This window comes from Bacillus rossius (genome assembly GCF_032445375.1).
Source record: "Bacillus rossius redtenbacheri isolate Brsri chromosome 9 unlocalized genomic scaffold, Brsri_v3 Brsri_v3_scf9_1, whole genome shotgun sequence".
NCBI lineage: Eukaryota > Metazoa > Arthropoda > Insecta > Phasmatodea > Bacillidae > Bacillus > Bacillus rossius.
Genome location: NW_026962012.1, coordinates 20633521 through 20653289, shown reverse-complemented (window position 1 = coordinate 20653289; position 19769 = coordinate 20633521). Strand labels below are relative to the sequence as shown.

Here is a 19769-nt window from a genome sequence, read left to right as displayed (position 1 = left end):
TATGTGATGGGATAGTTTAAGCCTGTTACGTTTAAAGAAAAATGCCTGAGAATTTTTATTTTCATTCATCGATAATCTGCGGACGCTACGTGGAGTTCAGCAAGCGTGTGATTGTCATTACTTACCAGTTACCAGTGCAAAAGTTTAAAGGTCATGTGTCTGCCGTCTGCAGTCAGTCATAGTGGGTCATTTTATATTCATCCTTGGGTTTTTTCAATTAACTGTTTCTAGAAATATTTCTGCAGCAAGAACCTGGTGAAGCCTTTGAATAATTTTTAAAGTTTTTTGAAAGCTTTATAATAAAGGTTGAAACTTTTGAGGATATGTACATTCATAGGGAGTAATACATGCCAATAATGTAATTTTACTAAATGGAAGTATTATGCACACACATAAAATAAACTGAGGTATTTAATGTAATTTATTACAGGCAGCTCTAAGAATTTTTTGATTGTTGTTTTGGTAAAATTATATTATTTAATTGTAAGCAGTATAATTTTAATTTTTAATTTTAGGTTTGTTATATATTGATTATGGTAATGATTTAACTGTTTGTACGCACAAACTTAGTATACTATAAAAGTTAAGGTTTATTATTTACTTATAGAATCAACACATGCATTTAAGATTAATTATCACTAGAGATGGTGACTTATAGCATTTAAAATAATGACATTTAGCATTTTGAATTTGAAATTTAGCATTTTGTAGCATTAAAAAAACACAATTTAGCCAATTCTCTCATTTTACATTACTGAAGAAAAGTATATTTTTAAGAAAAAAAACCGTTGCTTGCCGTTTTACAGACTTTTTTTCTTCAACCAACTTCTCCGTGAATCTTTTTTTTTTTTGCAGCCTGATGTCCCTCAGATTTAATGTGCTTTTCAAGTAAATCGTTTTTTTTTTTCCATTCCAGATGGCGATTACATAAATTGTGCATTAAAATATTCGTATCACTTTCCTATAACTGTTCACTTTTGTATTCATTTATGCGGCTGCGAATGGAAATGATGTTTCGTCCCATTTTTACCACGAGAAATAACAGTATACAACACATTCACGAGTATGCACGTATTTGTAAAACACGCAACATTCCACAGACTACACAAGAACGCGGCTTTCACGTGAAACACAGCCAGAAAATGGGACTTACAATTGTTAGCGCAACGAAGCAGAGATGTCGCAATATGGTGGCCTAAAAACTTGTACTCTGCAAGATGACGGACAATCTTCCAGCTAGTTGTTCTTTGCTTTGTTTACAATCGCGAGGCACAGATGGCCATTCTACATTCAATATTTACGAACAATAGTAGTTGTGAATGACGTGACAATAAGATACTTGTGCTGAATACGCCATAAAATGATGGTTTCTTTTGATACTGAACTGAAACAAAATACAATCGGTAAATAAATTGTGTAGAGTGAAGACGAATCTACGTTTTTTACCATGATTTCGTAATTATTTAATTCGGAATAGTCTAGATTTAGCATTTTATAGCGGAAAAAATATAATTTAGCATATTTTAGCATCTATTTAGCAAAAACTAAAAATCACCATCCCTAATTATCACCAATTTTATGGTGGTATTAAACATGCTTTATATCCATTTTTGGATTTACTATTGTCTAATACTACTACTCCTTAAACATTTATTCTCTGCTGTTTTTGATTAATCACTGTAATCACATATCATGTAGTAACACTAAATTAAACCACACTTCTTATAATATTGGCAAATATTGTATACTCCAACAGTGGCGTAGCGTGCCATCTCTGCGCCTGGGGCGGGAGACCCATTTTGCCGCCCCCATTCTATAGGTGCTTAGTTAAAATTAAATTTCACATGCAATGAGGTACCTTTTATTGAAGTTAAAATAGGATGAGCGGTTTTACAAGCGGATTCTACGGGCCTTATGAGCAGCGAAGTCAGAAATAACTTTGTCAAAATCAATATTAGCAGCCAATTCTTGTTCAATCGACAATATAGCCATGTTTGATTTTCTAGCGGAGCTCAAGTAGATCTGAGGTAATTTTTTATTAGCTTCAACTTCGAAAAACTTCTCTCACAACTTGCAACACTAATCGCCAAAGTCAAATATATACGAATCAAGATGACTATATTTGGAACCGAAATTCCGAGATTCAGTTTTTAAATGAACTGGAGGAGCTCCAGTGGTCCTTTACCACTTATATCTTCCTCTGATTCAGAACAGGCACGTGAAGTAAAATGCGGCTTGGCCATGGTGATGGTTCCACATCGAAGTAACTGTATACGAGTGTTCCTTTTTGAATATGAACGGGGTTCATTTATATAATTTAGAACGCTTTGGTATGATGAACACGAGTGGTTGGTGAGGCGTGTGTGAATATCGCGAGGATTTTCCAAAGATGAATTATGTGCGCCGAAATAAACTCCAAGATGGTATGGCGAAGGATTCGTCATACCCGTACAATTACCTGCAGCTACGGTAACGTATAATGGCAAGGGTTTGCCATTAAAAACACTCGTGAGCAAACGAGTGTATTTGATGACTGAACATCACGACATCAAAAAGCAAGTAAGTGCCAGCCGTGCCACTGCCCCATTGATCCCTTTGACCCCTGGTGCGAAACTATAATTTGTGGATTTTTGGGATTTAAATTAACGGACTAATAAAACTGAAACTGGGATTTTACGTTCAGTGTGTTTCACCCAATCCCTGCCAGACCTAGAAGAAAAAAGGCGTCGACCGTTAGAAAATGACTTAACTGAGAAGGGCTTGTAAACCCATAATTTGTAATTTGCTAAATTTTTGGTATATTTATTTGCATGTTAAGGTGCGTCAATTTTTTGCTAGATTTCGCCTATGTTAATTGGTATTTACAGCGGTGATACGCCCGGTGCGTATCTATATTTGTATTTGTATTAATATGTTCTTATATATTTTTAATGCCTTTTTGGTAATTATATTTAATTTTCGGAGCTCCGAAGTATATGATCAAATTATAATTTTTTGGGGGAATTGTTTAAGTATTTTTTTAGTATTATTATATAGCTATTTTTTTATAAGTAGTAATAGGGTATGTATTTTATGATGGATGCGCCGATTTGTGATGAAACGATTTTATGATATATATATATATATATATATTAAATGTTGTCATAAATTTTGCGTCTTTTTAACTTGCTGCCTCCTCTCACTGTTCGCAACCTTATTAGTATTTTTTAAGCCTGCTATTAGTTTGGGTTTTAATATTTTTTTGGGTTTACCTGCGCTCGCGGTACGGGGCAATATAGGAGTTTTACTGTGTCCCGGTTTGCGGAAGTTGTTTGGTTTGCCCTGGGTTAAGGTCAAACTTTACAGTACAATGCGTAGTACTAAATTCAATGAGTGCGAAAGAGAGGCATCGACACGGGCCGACGCGTGAAACAAAAGATTTTGTATGAGTAATTAACATAATAAGGAGTGCCGCTCAACTCGGCTCGCGCGCGCCAGGCGGCGCGGCGTGATGCGATGTTGCCGTTCCTATGTAAACAAACAAACGTTATAAAGAGCTCTGTCAGTGATTTCACAGTTTTTCTTTTAAATAAATTAGGGATGGGTTGAGTACACATTTTTATCGATTCCGATACCGGTACCGATTCCTAAATTTCGATTCTCGATTCCGAGTCATTCCAGTTTTCGATTCCTGGTAATTCTGGTCACATAATTAAAACTACTTAAGAATTTAATGCATTACATAATGATAATAACATGTATAAAGGATAATTATAAACTTAGGATTAAATGTTGAGGTTTTTTTTTTTTCAATTACCAGTGAAGAAGCATCTTCACATAAAGTTTGTTTGCTAGTAAGTACTAGGCTGTGCACAAAGAAGTTCAACATTTAGACAGGGTTCTTTAACAAGCGATAACGCCGATAACATAACATCTTTTTTCAAAATGGGTTCAAAGGTAGCACTACTTTTTTCTGTGGTACCTTTTGACTTAGTTGGTGACAGTGCTGTAAACAAAAGTTTGTTTTTCTTCAAAGACTATTTTTTCTGGTAGTAATGTGTGCCGGGATTTCAAATGCTTCATTAAATTATTTGTAGATTTGTAAGTACGGCTCCGTGAAATTTGCGCACTACCATGATTACAAATTGCATATTTGTCATTTTCACTATTGATGCGAAAATGTTCCCAAACTTTAGACATGTTGATACAATATCAGACCATTCGCATCGTAATTTGAAACGACAGTCTGCGAACATTTTTTTACTAACAAACTAGCAAAACACTTGAAAATAGTTTTAGCAAAACAATATTTGTGCCAAATAAATAGCATAAATGCGCAACAATTCACAGTAACCTTAATAGCACGACGGTGAATTACGCCGCCGTAATTCACCGTCGTGCTATTGAGGTTACTGTGAATTGTTGCGAATTTATGCTATTTATTTGGCACAAATATTGTTTTGCTAAAACTATTTTCAAGTGTTTTTCTAGTAATTATTACGGATTTCCTTTGCAAGAAATAAACACGAGCCTCTGTTGGCGGTATGGCCAGAGAATTCTTTAAAATCGATTGTTGCTTTCATTATACAATCTGTCCCGTACGCAACGAATCGATACGTTTCGACTTGACTTTATATTTTATGGCCACCAGAGATTTTGTGGAGGCCATCATCCTTGAATGGCTCACAACTAAAATGGTGACGACACGTGATGTGATCTCGTTTCATAACCGTCACTTTCTTCACAAAAAACAATGGACTTTTCTTAACTGCAAATAAAATTAATAAGTCTTTTTACAATTTATTTACGTCTAATACATGAGTGAGGAATAATGTTCTTCGATCATGGAGTTTTAATTAGAGGTTAAACATTCCCGGTAACATTGTTTTTATTTATTTTTATTCGTATAAAATTAATTTTTAATAATAATGAGGATTATTAGGAATTTAATGCGCATACGGCAGGTGAGATATATTAAAATAAGTAAGTAAAGTTCAGACGAAAATATATTACTACTGTATTTTCTTAACTTAACCGATTCCTAACCTACCTTGCCCTTTTTTAGTACCCGATACTGAGTACCCAAATTTTTTAATAATCGGTGGTATCGAGGAATCGGAGAATCGAATCGACCCATCCCTAAAATAAATATTAACAAATAGTTGGTGCACAAAATTTTAGATAAAATGGAACATTATAATGTGTCTGACACATGTAATGAATGAATCATAGATCAGATCTCAACCCGCTCTACCGGCGACCCGCCCCCGCGGGCTGCCGCCCGGGGCGGGCCGCCCCCTCCGCCCCACCCACGCTACGCCACTGTACTCCAAGTTTGATCTCAGATTGTAATGATCTTATCTAAAGGGATTGGTGTTTTCACTTTGTTGGTTAGAGTTGTTTGTGAGAAAAAAAGGAAAAAAAAGGTTTAAAGATTGAGTCTTTTAATTGCTTGAGTGAAGGTCATGGGTTTACAAACACAGTGGCTCAACTAAGCTTTAATTTTCATGTTGGAATTTATTATTAATTGCACCTATGCCTAGCATGCAGATGCAACTTGAATGCCGTAGGAGGAACTTAACAGACTGAGTGAGTAGCATCATACACAGGCATTCCAACCCACCACCAAAAGACACCACAAACAGTCATGAGTGACGGTGAGTACCCACGAGTATACTTGTCTACACTTGTACTCGTTCTCAAACCACCAGTCGCTCTAGGAGGGACTTCCACTCGGACAAAAGCACAACACAGTAGTCATGTGGACGACAGTCATGCATGTGAGGCTCTGTGTAGTCACAAGTTCACTTCTCCACACTCATGATCGTTCTAGAGCCGCCACACATGCTCTAGGAGGGACATGTCAGCCTGAGCAAGTAGCATATACACAGGCTCTTTTAGCCCTCCAACACAGACACAAGCGTAACCCTGCAGTCAAGTGTGTGTGTGGTGCGAAACTTCTCGAGCCACCACCGTTGTTCTGAGCCGACACCCACACAGCAGTGACCCTGTCGTCAAGACGCACGGCAGTCGGTCATGTGTGACTGTTAGGGCCAGTTGGGATTCAAGCCAACACCGTTGGCAACACAATCAATTAAGTATGTAATATTTCTTGAATCAGTTTTTGTGCGTGTAATTATCACAGTATGCTGTGGTTGTGGTAGTTAAATATAATTAATCTTCCTAAAAGAAACTCAGAACTATTTCACAAGCATCTCCTAATTCTCCTTATCTAGTGATACAAGCAGTTACTGATTTTTTTTTAGTCCACCTTCGAACACTTACTTGCAAACATTGTTGGTTGTCTCATTTAGAATTAAATAGCTCCTACAGGAAAACACGAAAATCATAGTACCATATTCTGTTGCACACTATTCTATCATGTAAGCAGCATTTTTTGGTATTTGATGATTAGACTGTTACTGAAAACATTTTTATAACCACACATTTTTAACAATTTAAACAAAAAAAAAGAGTGTGTGTAAATCAGAAAAATTTCTTTGGCAATTAAAACCTCAACTTGTAAGTGATCTTTTTATATCCCTTTGGAATCAGAAATATTTCCAAACAATTTATCATAAAAATGTTGCATTAGAATATGGCCTTCAAATTGTAATTGAAATTTTACTCTCATCATGCCCATTAAGTATCACTTCAATTATATATATATATATATATTCTCTCTATCTTTATACACACCCCCCCCCCCCCACCACAACTCTCATTCTATCCCCCCCCCCACCTCTCTCTCTCTCACACTCACTCACTCACACTCTCTCTCACTCACTCTCTCTCACACTCTAACACACTCACTCTCACACACTCACTCACTCTCACACACTCACTCACTCTCACACTCACTCACACACACTCACTCACTCTCTCACACTCACTCACACTCTCACTCACTCACTCTCTCACACTCACTCACACTCTCACTCACTCTCTCTCACACTCACTCTATCACTCTCACACACTCTCTCACTCTCACACACACTCTCTCACTCTCACACACTCTCTCTCACCCTCTCTCACACTCTCTATCACACACACTCTTTCTCTCTCACACACACACTCTTTCTCTCTCACACACTCTTTCTCTCTCACACACTCTTTCTCTCTCACACATTCACTCTCTCACACACACTCACTCTCTCTCACACTCTCACTCACACACACTCACTCACTCTCTCACACACTCACTCACTCTCTCACACTCTCACTCACTCTCTCTCACACACTCTGTCTCTCTCACACACTGTCTCTCTCTCTCACACACTCTCTCACACACTCTCTCTCTCACTCTCTCTCCCTTTCTCTCTCTCTCTCTCTCTGTGGCATTTCTCCGCCTGGCACTGTTACTAGCTGCTGTGCTGGCTTTCTGTAGAGGGGCAGGTCTAAAAATAAACAAGAGAGACCATGATGTGCAAGCTTGCATGTGCACGTGTGTGTGTGTTAGCAGAGTGATTTACAGCAGAGGGGGAGAGCCATACTAAAAGGGAATGGAGAAAGAGATAGAGAGAGAAAATGAAGAGAGTGATGGAAGAGTGAGCGTTGAGAAACGCACTCTCCTGCAATCTTTCCCATTATACGTCACCCATCACCCGGCAGTTAACGCCTCCCTGCCTTCCCACCTCCCCCACTCACCTTTTTTCCCAGTGTATAGAGCGCATCCTTGAAATCTTTGCCTTTACTTGAGGGAAAAAAGGGCGCGCTATACACGAGCATACGTATATGGTAAAACTCTTAAAAACCCACCTCGAAACCTACGAATCCTGGAATCCCTAGGATTCGGTATATTCAACAAATCCAAGATTCTAAAATCCCATCTCTATTGTATACCAAACAAATAATTTTGTTGCCAACCTAATTTGTAATTATCTTCAAAATTATTTTTACTGATAGTAAGTGTTTAATGTAGTTCATGTATTGGCAAGTAATTTTCATTGTTATTTTAATGCACATCAAGTGGGACTCATAAAGAGTTAATTTAAAAAGTGTAACATAAATTAAGTAAAGAAAATTTATTTACATTTACATTTGTTTAACATATTACAGTAGAACCCTGTTATAATGTTTTTCAAGGGAGCACAAGAAAAAAACATTATAAGCAGGAAAACGTTATAAGCAGGAAATCTCAATTTAGCACTTAACAATGTTCGAGCTTTGTACCAATGGACTCACCAAGCTATGTAAACAACTTTAATGTTAAAACCAAAGATAGTAGGCCTATACTTGATACATGAATTTTCTGAAACAAGCCAACAATTTTTCAACTTCGTCTTGTTCCCTGGTTAAATTTTGTTTGTCTTTAAAGATACACTGCCACATTTTTTGTAAAATTGTCTCACGATTCATGATGACAACATTAAGAGTGAGAACGTCTACTCCTTCGCCACCTGAAAATGTTTAATTATGGGATTCCTACGTATGAATGAAAAAAAGAATTATTTGTAAGCAATAGAAAACACTTTTAGTTATGCCCTCGCTCAATGTTTGGCAACTTAAATATCGCAGGACTATGTACATGTATCTGAATACCCACTGGAATGGCAAGGAAGAGAAGAGTTGACTAAGGGTGCCAACTGACACGTAACTATGAACATTGTGTACCTTCAGTATATTGCATAAACTTGTATTTTAACAAACTTCATGTATTGTATGGCAGTGATTGTAAACATAAACATACATAAAGGAAACTTTTTATCGTAAGTGTTGGAATAATTTGGTTTTAAAACATTTTTTCCCCATTTATTGAATGTTAGAAAGCAAACATTATAAGCAGGAAATTACACTATTTATGAACGTTATATGCAGGAAATAAATACATTGTCCTTATGGGGGAAATATTGGGACTTTAAAAATATGACATTATAAGCAGGAAAACATTATATGCAGGAACATTATAACAGGGTTCTACTGTACCTACACAGGTTCGTAAGTTTTCGTGTTTTCATGTAAGCACTTGTATAAATAACTAGTATTATAACTTAAAATTTTATTTGTTGAGAAAATGCAATGCCTGGTATTTAATTTTATTGTATTTTACACCACACTATTATGGTTGCATATGAATATAAGATTTTTCCAATTTTCCAGTACAACTCTATCTTTCTTTTATTTGTGTATGCCATCAATTATTTTTGTACTCCATAGATTTGGAAAAAAAAATTTTTTACTGAAATTTTTAATTCAATTCGAAAAATATTCCATGTTCGTAAATAATTTGATATTTGATTCGAAATTCAATTTGAATAATAATAAAAAAAAACAGTGTTCGCAGAAGCCTAGTGTTGTTTCTTTAAGCACCAGCAGGTTGGATCCAGAAGGAGCCTGTTCAATGAGCGTTGCCAAGCGGGTTTGTCAAGTTTTGAATGAACTTCGTGCTATGATTTTTAAACATAATTTTACCAAAAATTGTGCACAATTTACAGGTAAATACAGTATATTTTGTTAAAAAAAAAAAAAGGCCTGGCCAAAAACTGAAATTACAGCACGATGCATAAACTAAAATGTTCACCATTATGTCCGTCACATAAAAGGTTTGACTACAGAGCTGGTCAACGAACAATGAAACTGTGTTTAGTTCCTCAAACTGCCGTGCCCGTTGCATTACCTGCCGCGTCAACAAGTCAACGAATGGCCAGTGGCTTGTTACTTTCATCCGACGTTATGCCTCCAATGAGGGGGATGGTGCACAGGTAGAACAGCCTCACAAAGTTGATACGAATAAAAGCAATTGTTTGAAAAATACAACGCAACAGTTGCAGCGTGTGATAAGGCTTTTGGTGGCCATGTCTGTTATTGTTTGGAAATAAACGTTTAAAAATTCACCAATAAATATAATTTATGAGTTTAAACATAAACATTATTTTAATTTTTTCCTTAAGCACTGAACACCATAAGTGGGAAGATTCCAAAAATGCAAACATAGGGAAATGTGGAAGTGATGAAGAGAATAATTTTGCGAACGCAATTACACAGGAACATCTTAAGCAAGTTTAACTGTAAACAGGACTGCTATGAACTGCCAGAAGTGGATCTTCGTGCTGGAGATAGTCAATTATCCTTACCAAGTGTAGAGAAATATCAAATTTATTAGAAAAAGGGAAAAAAAAAATTGTGACAATGGTGTATTTCACCCAATTGTGCCGGAGGAGAGGTGGAGGACTGAGAGCGGGTGTACCTGCACGCCCACGCTGCGCACGGGCAGCAGCGTCGCCGCCAGGCGCTGCCGGCCCGACACCCGGCGCAGCGTCTGGCGCTCCGCGGCGCTCGTCGCGCCCTCCACCCGGTTCAGCAGCGCGTGTCTCTTCTGCAGCATCTGCTCGTACTCCGCCAGGATCTTCACCAGCACCTGCGTCTCCGAGAAGTCCCGCTCCACGAAGGCTTCCTCCGCGCACAGCACGCGGATGGCCAGGCCGGGTCCCGGGAAGGGGTGCCTCATCACCAGGTCGGGCGGCAGCCCCAGGTCCCGCCCCAGCTTGCGCACCTGCGGGCAGCGTCACCGCGGCTCGGGACTACGGCAAGCTCTCTCTTATGGGAGGGATGGCGGCCAAGATGGGAACCTGCCTGGAGGGTCACAGAAACATCCGCTAGGGTGCACTGAGGGCACTCGCAACCGGCGGACAGAGTAAGGTTAGGGATTTTTCTCGCCGCCAGGCTTCGCTGAGGGCTCTGTTTGACAAGGGCGAAAGTCCTTGAAGAGACCATGTCCCCTGCCCAGGTTCACTGGGGGTCGATGCTCCGGGTTGGAATTCCCAGGAAGCCACAGGTGGGGGATGAGGGAAGAGGGGTCAGAACTTGCTAAGTCGCCTGGGAAAGGCGTGTGGAACGTCCCGATGTGTCGCCGAGGACTGTAATATGCTCCTTGACGTGCTGCCAAAAGCCTTACCAATGTTTGCCTCCGAGAAATGAAAGATGCTAGCTCGGGGCTTGGGGTAGCGTTCGCTAGCACGAAAAGTCATACTGTTACAGGGAGAAAACGTGATGCAAACCGCGGCCGAGATGCTGCAATCACAAATCGTTAGCAAACAGTATCTAATTGAAGCCTGCGAACAAGCGCAGGTGCACTGGGTTGCACAAGATTACGTCGGAGAGTACAGTAATAGAAACAAAATTAAATAAAACTAAAAAGCAACTTTATATTTTGGTTTTCCTTCTTTAAAAATTAAATTTAAAATTCAAAACTTGTGCCAGAAAATTATGATAAACGGCACAAACTCATACCTGCCAACTTTGGCCAGTCAAAAAGCGGGACGTTTTTTAGTGAAATTTTGGGGGGGGGGGGATTTTGTTTATTTTGTAAATTTTGAAAATAGTTTTTAAGAGTGAACCAGCATGATTAGCACAAGCAATGGGAAAATTGTGTTCTAAAATAAAATACGTTAACAAACACTCTGCTTTTGTCACACTATCTTCTTTCCGACATGTCACGAAAAACGTCTAATTTCTGGTTTGATGCCATAGCATTGACGGCATGTTTCTTCGTATTTATATGCTTCACAATGTCGCCCTTTCCGGCATGCGAAACGAAAAATCACAACGACACAAAGACAAAATGCAGCATTTTTATCTTTCCTCAATTGCAGAATACACGGAAATTCGTCACTAAATGTCTTCTTGTACACAGCAAGATACTTCACTGTAGGCTTACTTAGCGCAATTTCTATTAAATCCCAATTGTGGAGTAGGCCTACAACTAAACAACGCATACAAAATACTCATCACGCAACTGCTTCCACAAAATAATATTTTTATGAATACACCGTTGAATAAATTCGAAGACTGTACTATAATGCTACCTCTACACTTCATCTGTGAGCACAGACGCGAACAAATGCGAATTTGTTCGGAGACGAACAAACAATTAACACCTAGCCGGCTGACAAACCGAAGCGAATTTGGGCACGAATGTAAACAGTGGTATCATAAACTCATTATTAATCCACTCCGTCTTTATTTCAAACCAACACCACCGAAATACAGTTTACAATGTTGACAAAACACGCCATCTTGGAAAACAAATGAAACCTTTTTGTGGTTGGCTAATAAACACCAATGACGAACGTGTACCAAAACAGCTCCCATAATTATCGTAAATAACTACGTTTCTTTCTTAAACGTACGCTTAACCAAGCGTTTTAGCCGACAATTGTGGGCATTTAGGTTATTAAAATAACTACACGTTATGGTACAAACCGTAGTTACTATACGATTGTACGGAATAATGGTACAAACATATTAATTCTATAAATTTATTGCATTAAAAACTTCAAGAGAAACAGAACCAAAAAACGGGAGATTTGAATGACAAATCGGGAGGGCGGGAGAAAGCGTACAAAATCGGGAGTCTCCGCCTAAAGCGGGAGGGTTGGCAGGTCTGCAAACTCTTCACTGACTGCATCGTTTCTCGGTCAGCCCTCAGCACACAATTCAACTTCGCTACTACTACAAGGATGTAGTCGCCTCGTCTAGGGATGCTTTTCCTAAGCTTTTAGAAAGTTATCAGTCAGACTGTGCTTTAGTGAAGAGAATTTTATAATTTGCTAAATTTTGTTAAATTTAAATTATGAGTGCTTCCGCATCCACACACAGTTCCACATAGGACACCTTAATCTTTTTCAACTAACCAATCAGAGCCATATCAACGAACCAATTATCTGTAGTGATATTATGACCAGGTTCAAAAAAGGACTTAACCATTATTTACACCACTTCAGATGACTTATTTGCCGACACAAGAAGGACTTTAGGGCTGTTTCTCTGCAAAACATTTTATGTCATACTTGCTCGGTTTCAACTATATGCAATGCCGAAATGCATAACTTCCTAGATAACCTGGAAGCATTTGTGATTGTGACATTCTCATTAACACTATAGTTCTTCTAGTTTTCCATATGCATGTCTCTCTTAAAATTTGTGCTTTAATATTCTAAGAACTGATTTGTGTATCTAACGTTTCAGCCACAACGACATCAGTGAATAACTTATTCCAACAATCGGCTACAGTTCGGGCATTGTTAACAGTACCTATTCCTCCAGGAAGAAGGGTTCCGACGCTATCAGCTCGCCTACCAACACTTCTTGTGGGCGGATTTTCAGTCTACTTCACCGTTTAATCTTTTCCCCCAAAAAAAAATAGATCCTGAATTTTGTACATTATCATCTACGGTCTCCTCACCATCTTGATCTGTTTTCGAATTGCTTTTATAATCAATCTTCCACCTCATCTTAAGAATCAATGTCATCCTTACTGACATCTTCTTACAACAAAATCCCTTGGTTAAGACAAATCAAAGAAATTCTGGGCCATTTTAGTGGACAACCAAGAACACTTTCGGGTACAAAGAGCCTGGCATGCAAAGCTGGAACATTCACATATTTCCAAAAAGTAATGACAAATTTTGCATGATACACTTGTAAAATAAGTAAAATTAATAACACTAGTGATAAAATAAAACAAATGTTATGAACATTTACATGTGTGATGCATTCGGGTGCAATTTGCCTGTGATATCTGAATGACAATCTCCCTCCACGAAGCATGTGAAACAACTGAGTAGGTTGGCTCCAAACATCCCATAAAGATAGATTACCGTGTTTTCTCGCATAATCGTCGCACATTTTATTTTAAAATCAAGTTTGAAATGTAGGGGTGCGACAATTATGCGTGGAAAAAAAAATTTTGTTAGGTAAAATTACTCATAAATCAAAATCCGTTCATGGAAAGTACGTTTACTTAAAAACAAGGTGGAGTATACCAGAGCACGCCAAACAATTTATATTAATAATTCATTAAACAAAACCTTTATTCAACTTTAAATAAAAAAACAAAATCTATGACACGAACGCAAGCGACTTGAATCTGTGACGTGAACTTGCCACGAAAGAGGGCGGGCCGTCAAATGTAATTAACTTGGCACCTGACAGAGTGCGCGGTGCATGCAATCGGCAGGATATCGATGTTTGACTACGTGCGCGCGCTCTATACGGGAAGCAACATAACCAAACACGAAAGATGCCAACTAGCGCTGGCCATATGTTTACAAGCGGTACGCCGCGGCAACGCAGACTATCAGATAAAGAAAAGAACGTTTAAAAAGTCTTTAAAAGAAAATTTACACGTCAGACCACTTTGTATTTCTTTTAATTAAATAAGTGGTAATTTCCGAATAAATGTTACATTTCTACTTTAAAATACATCGTTTTATACGGAAAAGATACCCACATAATGCGCTCGACATCTAATAGCGGGACCAAAAACATCATACGTCGTTTAGGCGAGAAGTTTTTTATCCCAATTTTGACGGCCCAAAATACAGGTGCGACGATCATGCGATGAAAGAGGGTACGAGTGGAGGCGGGAAGGAAGTCACCTCGTCCTTGTGGAAGTCTCTGAGGGGCTCGACCACGCGGCCCTGGGCGCGCAGCTGGCGCACCAGGTCGCTGTCGTTGTGGTGCGTCTTGATGACGTCCGCCTTGCTGCTGGCCAGGTGCGAGGCCGACTCTATGAGGTCCGGCCGGAGCGTGCCCTGCCCCAGCAGCACCTCCTCGGGCGTGAGGTTCAGCTCCGCGATCACGTCGTTCGCCACCTGCGCCGCCCACCACGCCATTTCGCATTACATTCATCTTTCTTGGTTCCTACATGATTACAGATTAAAAAAAAGACTAAAATTCAACTGCAAAGAGACTTCTTTCTCCTTAAACATTTAAAAATTATAAAGATTTCTTTGAATAGAGAAAGAAAATAGTATGTAGTTAAATATTTCTGTAAGACTTGTATCCTTACAACAGCCACCCAGACTATAGTTTCTTTATAACCAGTCAGATAAATAAATAAAAAATAAAAAAAAATCAGCGATTAAAGCATACTTTAACAACACAGGAAGTTTTAAAAAAAATTATTTTTTCCCCCAATTTTGTTTAAATTTGTTTCCCATAAACCGCTATCATCTTCAACAAGTACCATTTTAATACCACTAAAAGGACGTACCAAAATCCTGCGCATTAGCTATAACCTTACGAAAAATGTAAGCAAACCGCAAATAAACAGTTTTTTTTTTCTTCTGCTTCTGGTTAGAAACCAATGTCCCAACTTCAAAAATGGCAATACTAAAGCATTTCAAGCCATACACAATTTTGACTAGATAGTCAAAGATATGAGGATGCACGCTCCATCACTTTCATGTTCGTGCCAAACAGCAATATTATTAGTGGTGCACCAATATGACTTTACCGATTACCGATTATGAGTGCAATAATCGGCAAATACCGATTCAGTTACAGATTATAATGACCAAAGTTTTTTAAGTGTAATAATGCACACCAAAAATTTTTATTCCCATGTGAATATAATAAGATTAGGTAAAATTGAAAATAAGTTATAACAACAGTATAAAAATATATAAAATACACTATTAAGTCATTGCAAAGTGTAAATTTAATTTACTTCTATTTATATTTGTTATTGTAAACGGCAAATACCGATTCATTTACAGATTATAATGACCAAAGTTTTTTAAGTGTAATAATGCATTCCAAAATTGTTTATTCCCATGTGAATATAATAAGATTAGGTAAAATTGAAAATAAGTTATAATAACAGTATAAAAATATATAAAATACACTATTAAGTCATTGCAAAGTGTAAATTTAATTTACTTCTATTTATATTTGTTATTGTAAACAACTTGAACTACAGTCTAATAATTATAATTTACAATGGGTAAGTATTTGTTGAAGAAAACTATCATTATTATCGACTATCGCATAAGGCTGCATATCTTCACCAATCATTTCTGCTATTAACTGTGACAGTTCTAATGCTCTTGGGTCATTCACATCATATGGTATTTTCTTTTCCATGATGTCTGTTATTTTTGTTTGAGCCAATTTCATTACTTTTCTTGGAACCCCATCTGTATCACAATCAAACGTGGTTACATTAGCACACATCTCCACTAATTTATCAGGATGCATTCGCTTGATGTGGTTCCATAGGTTAGTAGTAGTGTATCCCTGCTGATTGGTCAGTCCACTACCACCACTACGAGAAATTACCGTTTTACAATGTAAACATGTTGCTTTATTTTTTTCACTTAGGTTTATAGAAAAATTTTTCACATTTCACTTTTTTTCTCCCTACTCGCCATCTCAATATAATATTATAAAAATGACAAAACCAATTATAGCACATGTGATTTTATTTATAATGACTGAATATATAAAATTATAAATACTTTTTCACTTTTCATTTCACACACAAATAACACAACAACGTATAAAGTTGCCAAAGACGCCCATAACGAGTTGGTAAAACGCAGTGATAAACACTAGAAGGTATCAGGACCGCGATTTTGAACCGCTACTACGACTCGAAAAGATCAGTTGTCATAGAATCCACTACAACTACTTGTATTTTGATTGCGTGCCATTTGTTTTACGTCTCTGGCTGTAGATAATGTAAAAGGCCACTAAACACGATACAGAACGTAAGACGAAACGTAAACAAACGTGTAGGAAAACTGTATTTTTTATTGTCCGAGGCAATGAGATTTATTAAACTTAACGAAGTTTCTGTAACAAGATCTGACGGAGTTAGATGAATTTCGTAATATATATATACAGTAGAACCCCTGTCATACACTTTTCAACGGAGGGCACAAAAATGGTGTATGATGCGGGAAAGTGTATGAAAAGGGAATGGCAATAATAAAAAAAATTTTCAATCTAGCATACCAGCCCAATGTCAGATTAAACTTAAATACGTGTACAATGAATGATCTTATAGATTTATTTGTACCTACTACTATTAAAAAGGCTAAAAAATATCCCCTATGGTATTCCAACCAACTAATAAAATCTCTTAAGAAGAAATCGCACTATCATAAATTATATAAACGAAATCTGAATCCTTTTTACTATTTATTATTCTCAGATTACCGTAAGGAAACTAAATCACTTATGTGTAGGGATAAAACAAACTGGCTTTGTAATATTAACAATAAAATTAAGCAAAACCCTAAAAAATTTTGGAATTATGTTAAAATAATGAGAAAGGGTTATAGTCAGCATCCCTCAATTAAAATTAATAACTCAATTACGGATAATAATTATTTAATTGCAAATTCCTTTGCTGAATATTTTTCAAGTGTCTATGTTACTACAAATAACACAAATAACCAAAACATATCTCCTTGTTGTTCATACAATATTCCAATGTCTAATATCTCGATTAGTTTAGTCCTATGGAGTATAAAAACCTTAAAATCTACATTGTCCACAGGACCTGATAACATACCAAATTTTATCATCAAAGGTTGCTCCTTAATCCTTGCTCCTCTCTTACAGCATATATATAATTTCAGTATTCTAAATAGCATCTACCCTGATAAATGGAAAATTGCCAAGGTTATTCCTGTACACAAAAAGGGCAAAACTTCTATTGTTTCAAATTATAGGCCTATATCCCTGTTAAATGGATTTGCCAAAATTTTTGACAAAATAATATTTAAACACTTAGCGTTTAACGTAAATAATAGATTGTCTGATTCACAGCATGGGTTCAGAACAGGTAAAACAACCATGACAAACTTAGTCTCCTTTCTTAATCCTATTTATTCAGAAGTCATCACACGTGGTCAAGTAGATGTTTGTTACTTTGATTTAGCTAAAGCTTTCGACACTGTTAATCATCAAATACTACTAAGTAAATGTTCCAAAATTGGGCTAAGTGATAAATATTTATCATGGTTAACAAGCTATTTAAATAACAGAAACTTTTATGTTTCAGTACAGAATATAAGTTCAGATCTCCACCCAACTCCTTCTGGCGTCCCGCAAGGTGGCACACTATCACCTTTACTTTTCAATATCTACATTGATGATATAATATCTGGATTAAAGAACTCAGTTGGCACTCTTTTTGCCGATGACTTAAAGATATATAGAAAAATCTCTTCATATCATGACAGCTATCTTCTACAATGTGATATTACAGAAATTGCAAATTGGTGCACAAATAATTTGGTCAATCTAAACATGGAAAAAACTGCTATCATTACCTTCTCTAGAAAAACCTACCCATTGCAATATGAATACAAACTTGATAACTCACCTATTAAAAAATCTCAACATGTCAAAGACCTAGGAATTTTACTGGATCAAAAACTATTTTTTCATCTTCACATTGAAAACATTATCTCGGTATCTAACAAAATACTTGGTCTAATTAAATTTATCACCTTTAACACCTCCAATATTGACTCTATTCTCTCCCTCTATACAGCTCTAATAAGATCAAAACTTGAATATGGTTCTATTATATGGAACAGCATCAATAACACTGATATTGAAAAGCTTGACAGGATTCAATCTAAAGTATCTGACTATATTAACAAAAAATTAAATACCATCAATAACATAGATTTAAATTCCCTCCTTGGTTCATTATCAACTAGAAGAAAGATCTTAGATGCCATTTTTGTCTTCCATTGTTATTATGGTAATCTTATATGTCCTCATATATTTGATGTTACTGGCATTAAAATTCCTTCTTTTAATAGCCGTAACCCACCTTTTTTTGTGCACACTTTTAAATACAAATGATATTATATATAGACTTGTTAACAATTTTAATATGTATGTTAATCACTTACAACCTACCAGAGAGAAAAAACTTGTTAAAAAAATTATTATTTCGGCATCCAAAGATTAATTATCTTTATGCTCTAATGTTATTACCTAAATTATTTAATACCAGATGTATTAATCTAAGGATACCAACTGTATTTTTCCACATAATATTATATGTTCTGTATTTATACATTTATTACTCTCATGAAACATTTTTGTTATTTTAAGTACTTTTCAGAAGTTAAGCACTCATATGGATATTTGTATGTTATGTTGTCTTGTCTTTGTTTGTCCTACTTTTTGTTGTTCTTATAATTTATTGTTCTGTTCTGTTACTGTATTTGTTTTTTTTACATGTCTTACATGTTGTGCCCACCGTTGGAGCCTTGTGCTGTTGGTGTGGCATGTAACAAATAAATAAATAAATAAATAAATAATGTATAAATAATTGCATCATATTAATGAAAGATATGAATTCATCATTATATATACATATAATAAAACTACCAGAAATGTAAAATACAGTCAGTCCATAATCAAGTAAAGCAGTCCTTTCTTGGAGAGGGGAAAAGTCACCAAGCCTAAATTAGAAATAAAAAAATTAGGCTATTGTAAAATGAAAAACAGAAATTTTTGCTGGTTTGTTTCATTTTACAAACAACTTTATGCAACAGAACAATTTTCAATAAAATTTTAACTTGAGAAACGTAAAATATAAAACAATCCGATCGTAAGAAAACAATAACAAACAAGTATATTCAGTTCAAAGATTAATGAATGCACAAAATATGAGATCCGTGCCTTGGTAAATCGCGTGCACCATTTTCATAATCATTCGCGCCACTAGTCTCGCTTGGTGCTGGCCATAGATGCTAATAGCGAAGTGCACAGTCTTTCCGATACTATCCATATCTATGGTGCGATAAAGTTATTTTCTTACGTTTGCAAAGGTAAACAATGAACGTTTTTCAAAATAAAAGCATTAAAACGTAATTTATCAGGAGGAATATAACAAAAAAATTTGTGAATTTTAGGACTTTTCCGCTTCGTAAAAACGTATGAAACGGGAAATTAAAGATTTTATAAGTGTATGTTCCGGGAAAGTAAACCATTGTAAATATAGAACTTTCGGCGGGACCAAAATTAATCGGCGT

The 19769-nt window shown here is 36.6% G+C and overlaps 1 protein-coding gene across 2 annotated transcripts in view; it reads right to left on the bottom strand.

Moving 5' to 3' along the window:
• LOC134542617 (GMP synthase [glutamine-hydrolyzing]) overlaps positions 1–19769 on the bottom strand; it is a 417842-nt gene that overhangs the window by 35559 nt on the left and 362514 nt on the right. For both annotated transcript variants that reach the window (XM_063387016.1, XM_063387017.1), the window contains 2 exons: positions 14358–14573; positions 10166–10471 (listed from right to left, as the gene is read on the bottom strand). In XM_063387016.1, coding sequence (XP_063243086.1) covers positions 10166–10471; positions 14358–14573 — 522 coding nt within the window. The remainder of the gene's footprint in view (positions 1–10165; positions 10472–14357; positions 14574–19769) is intronic.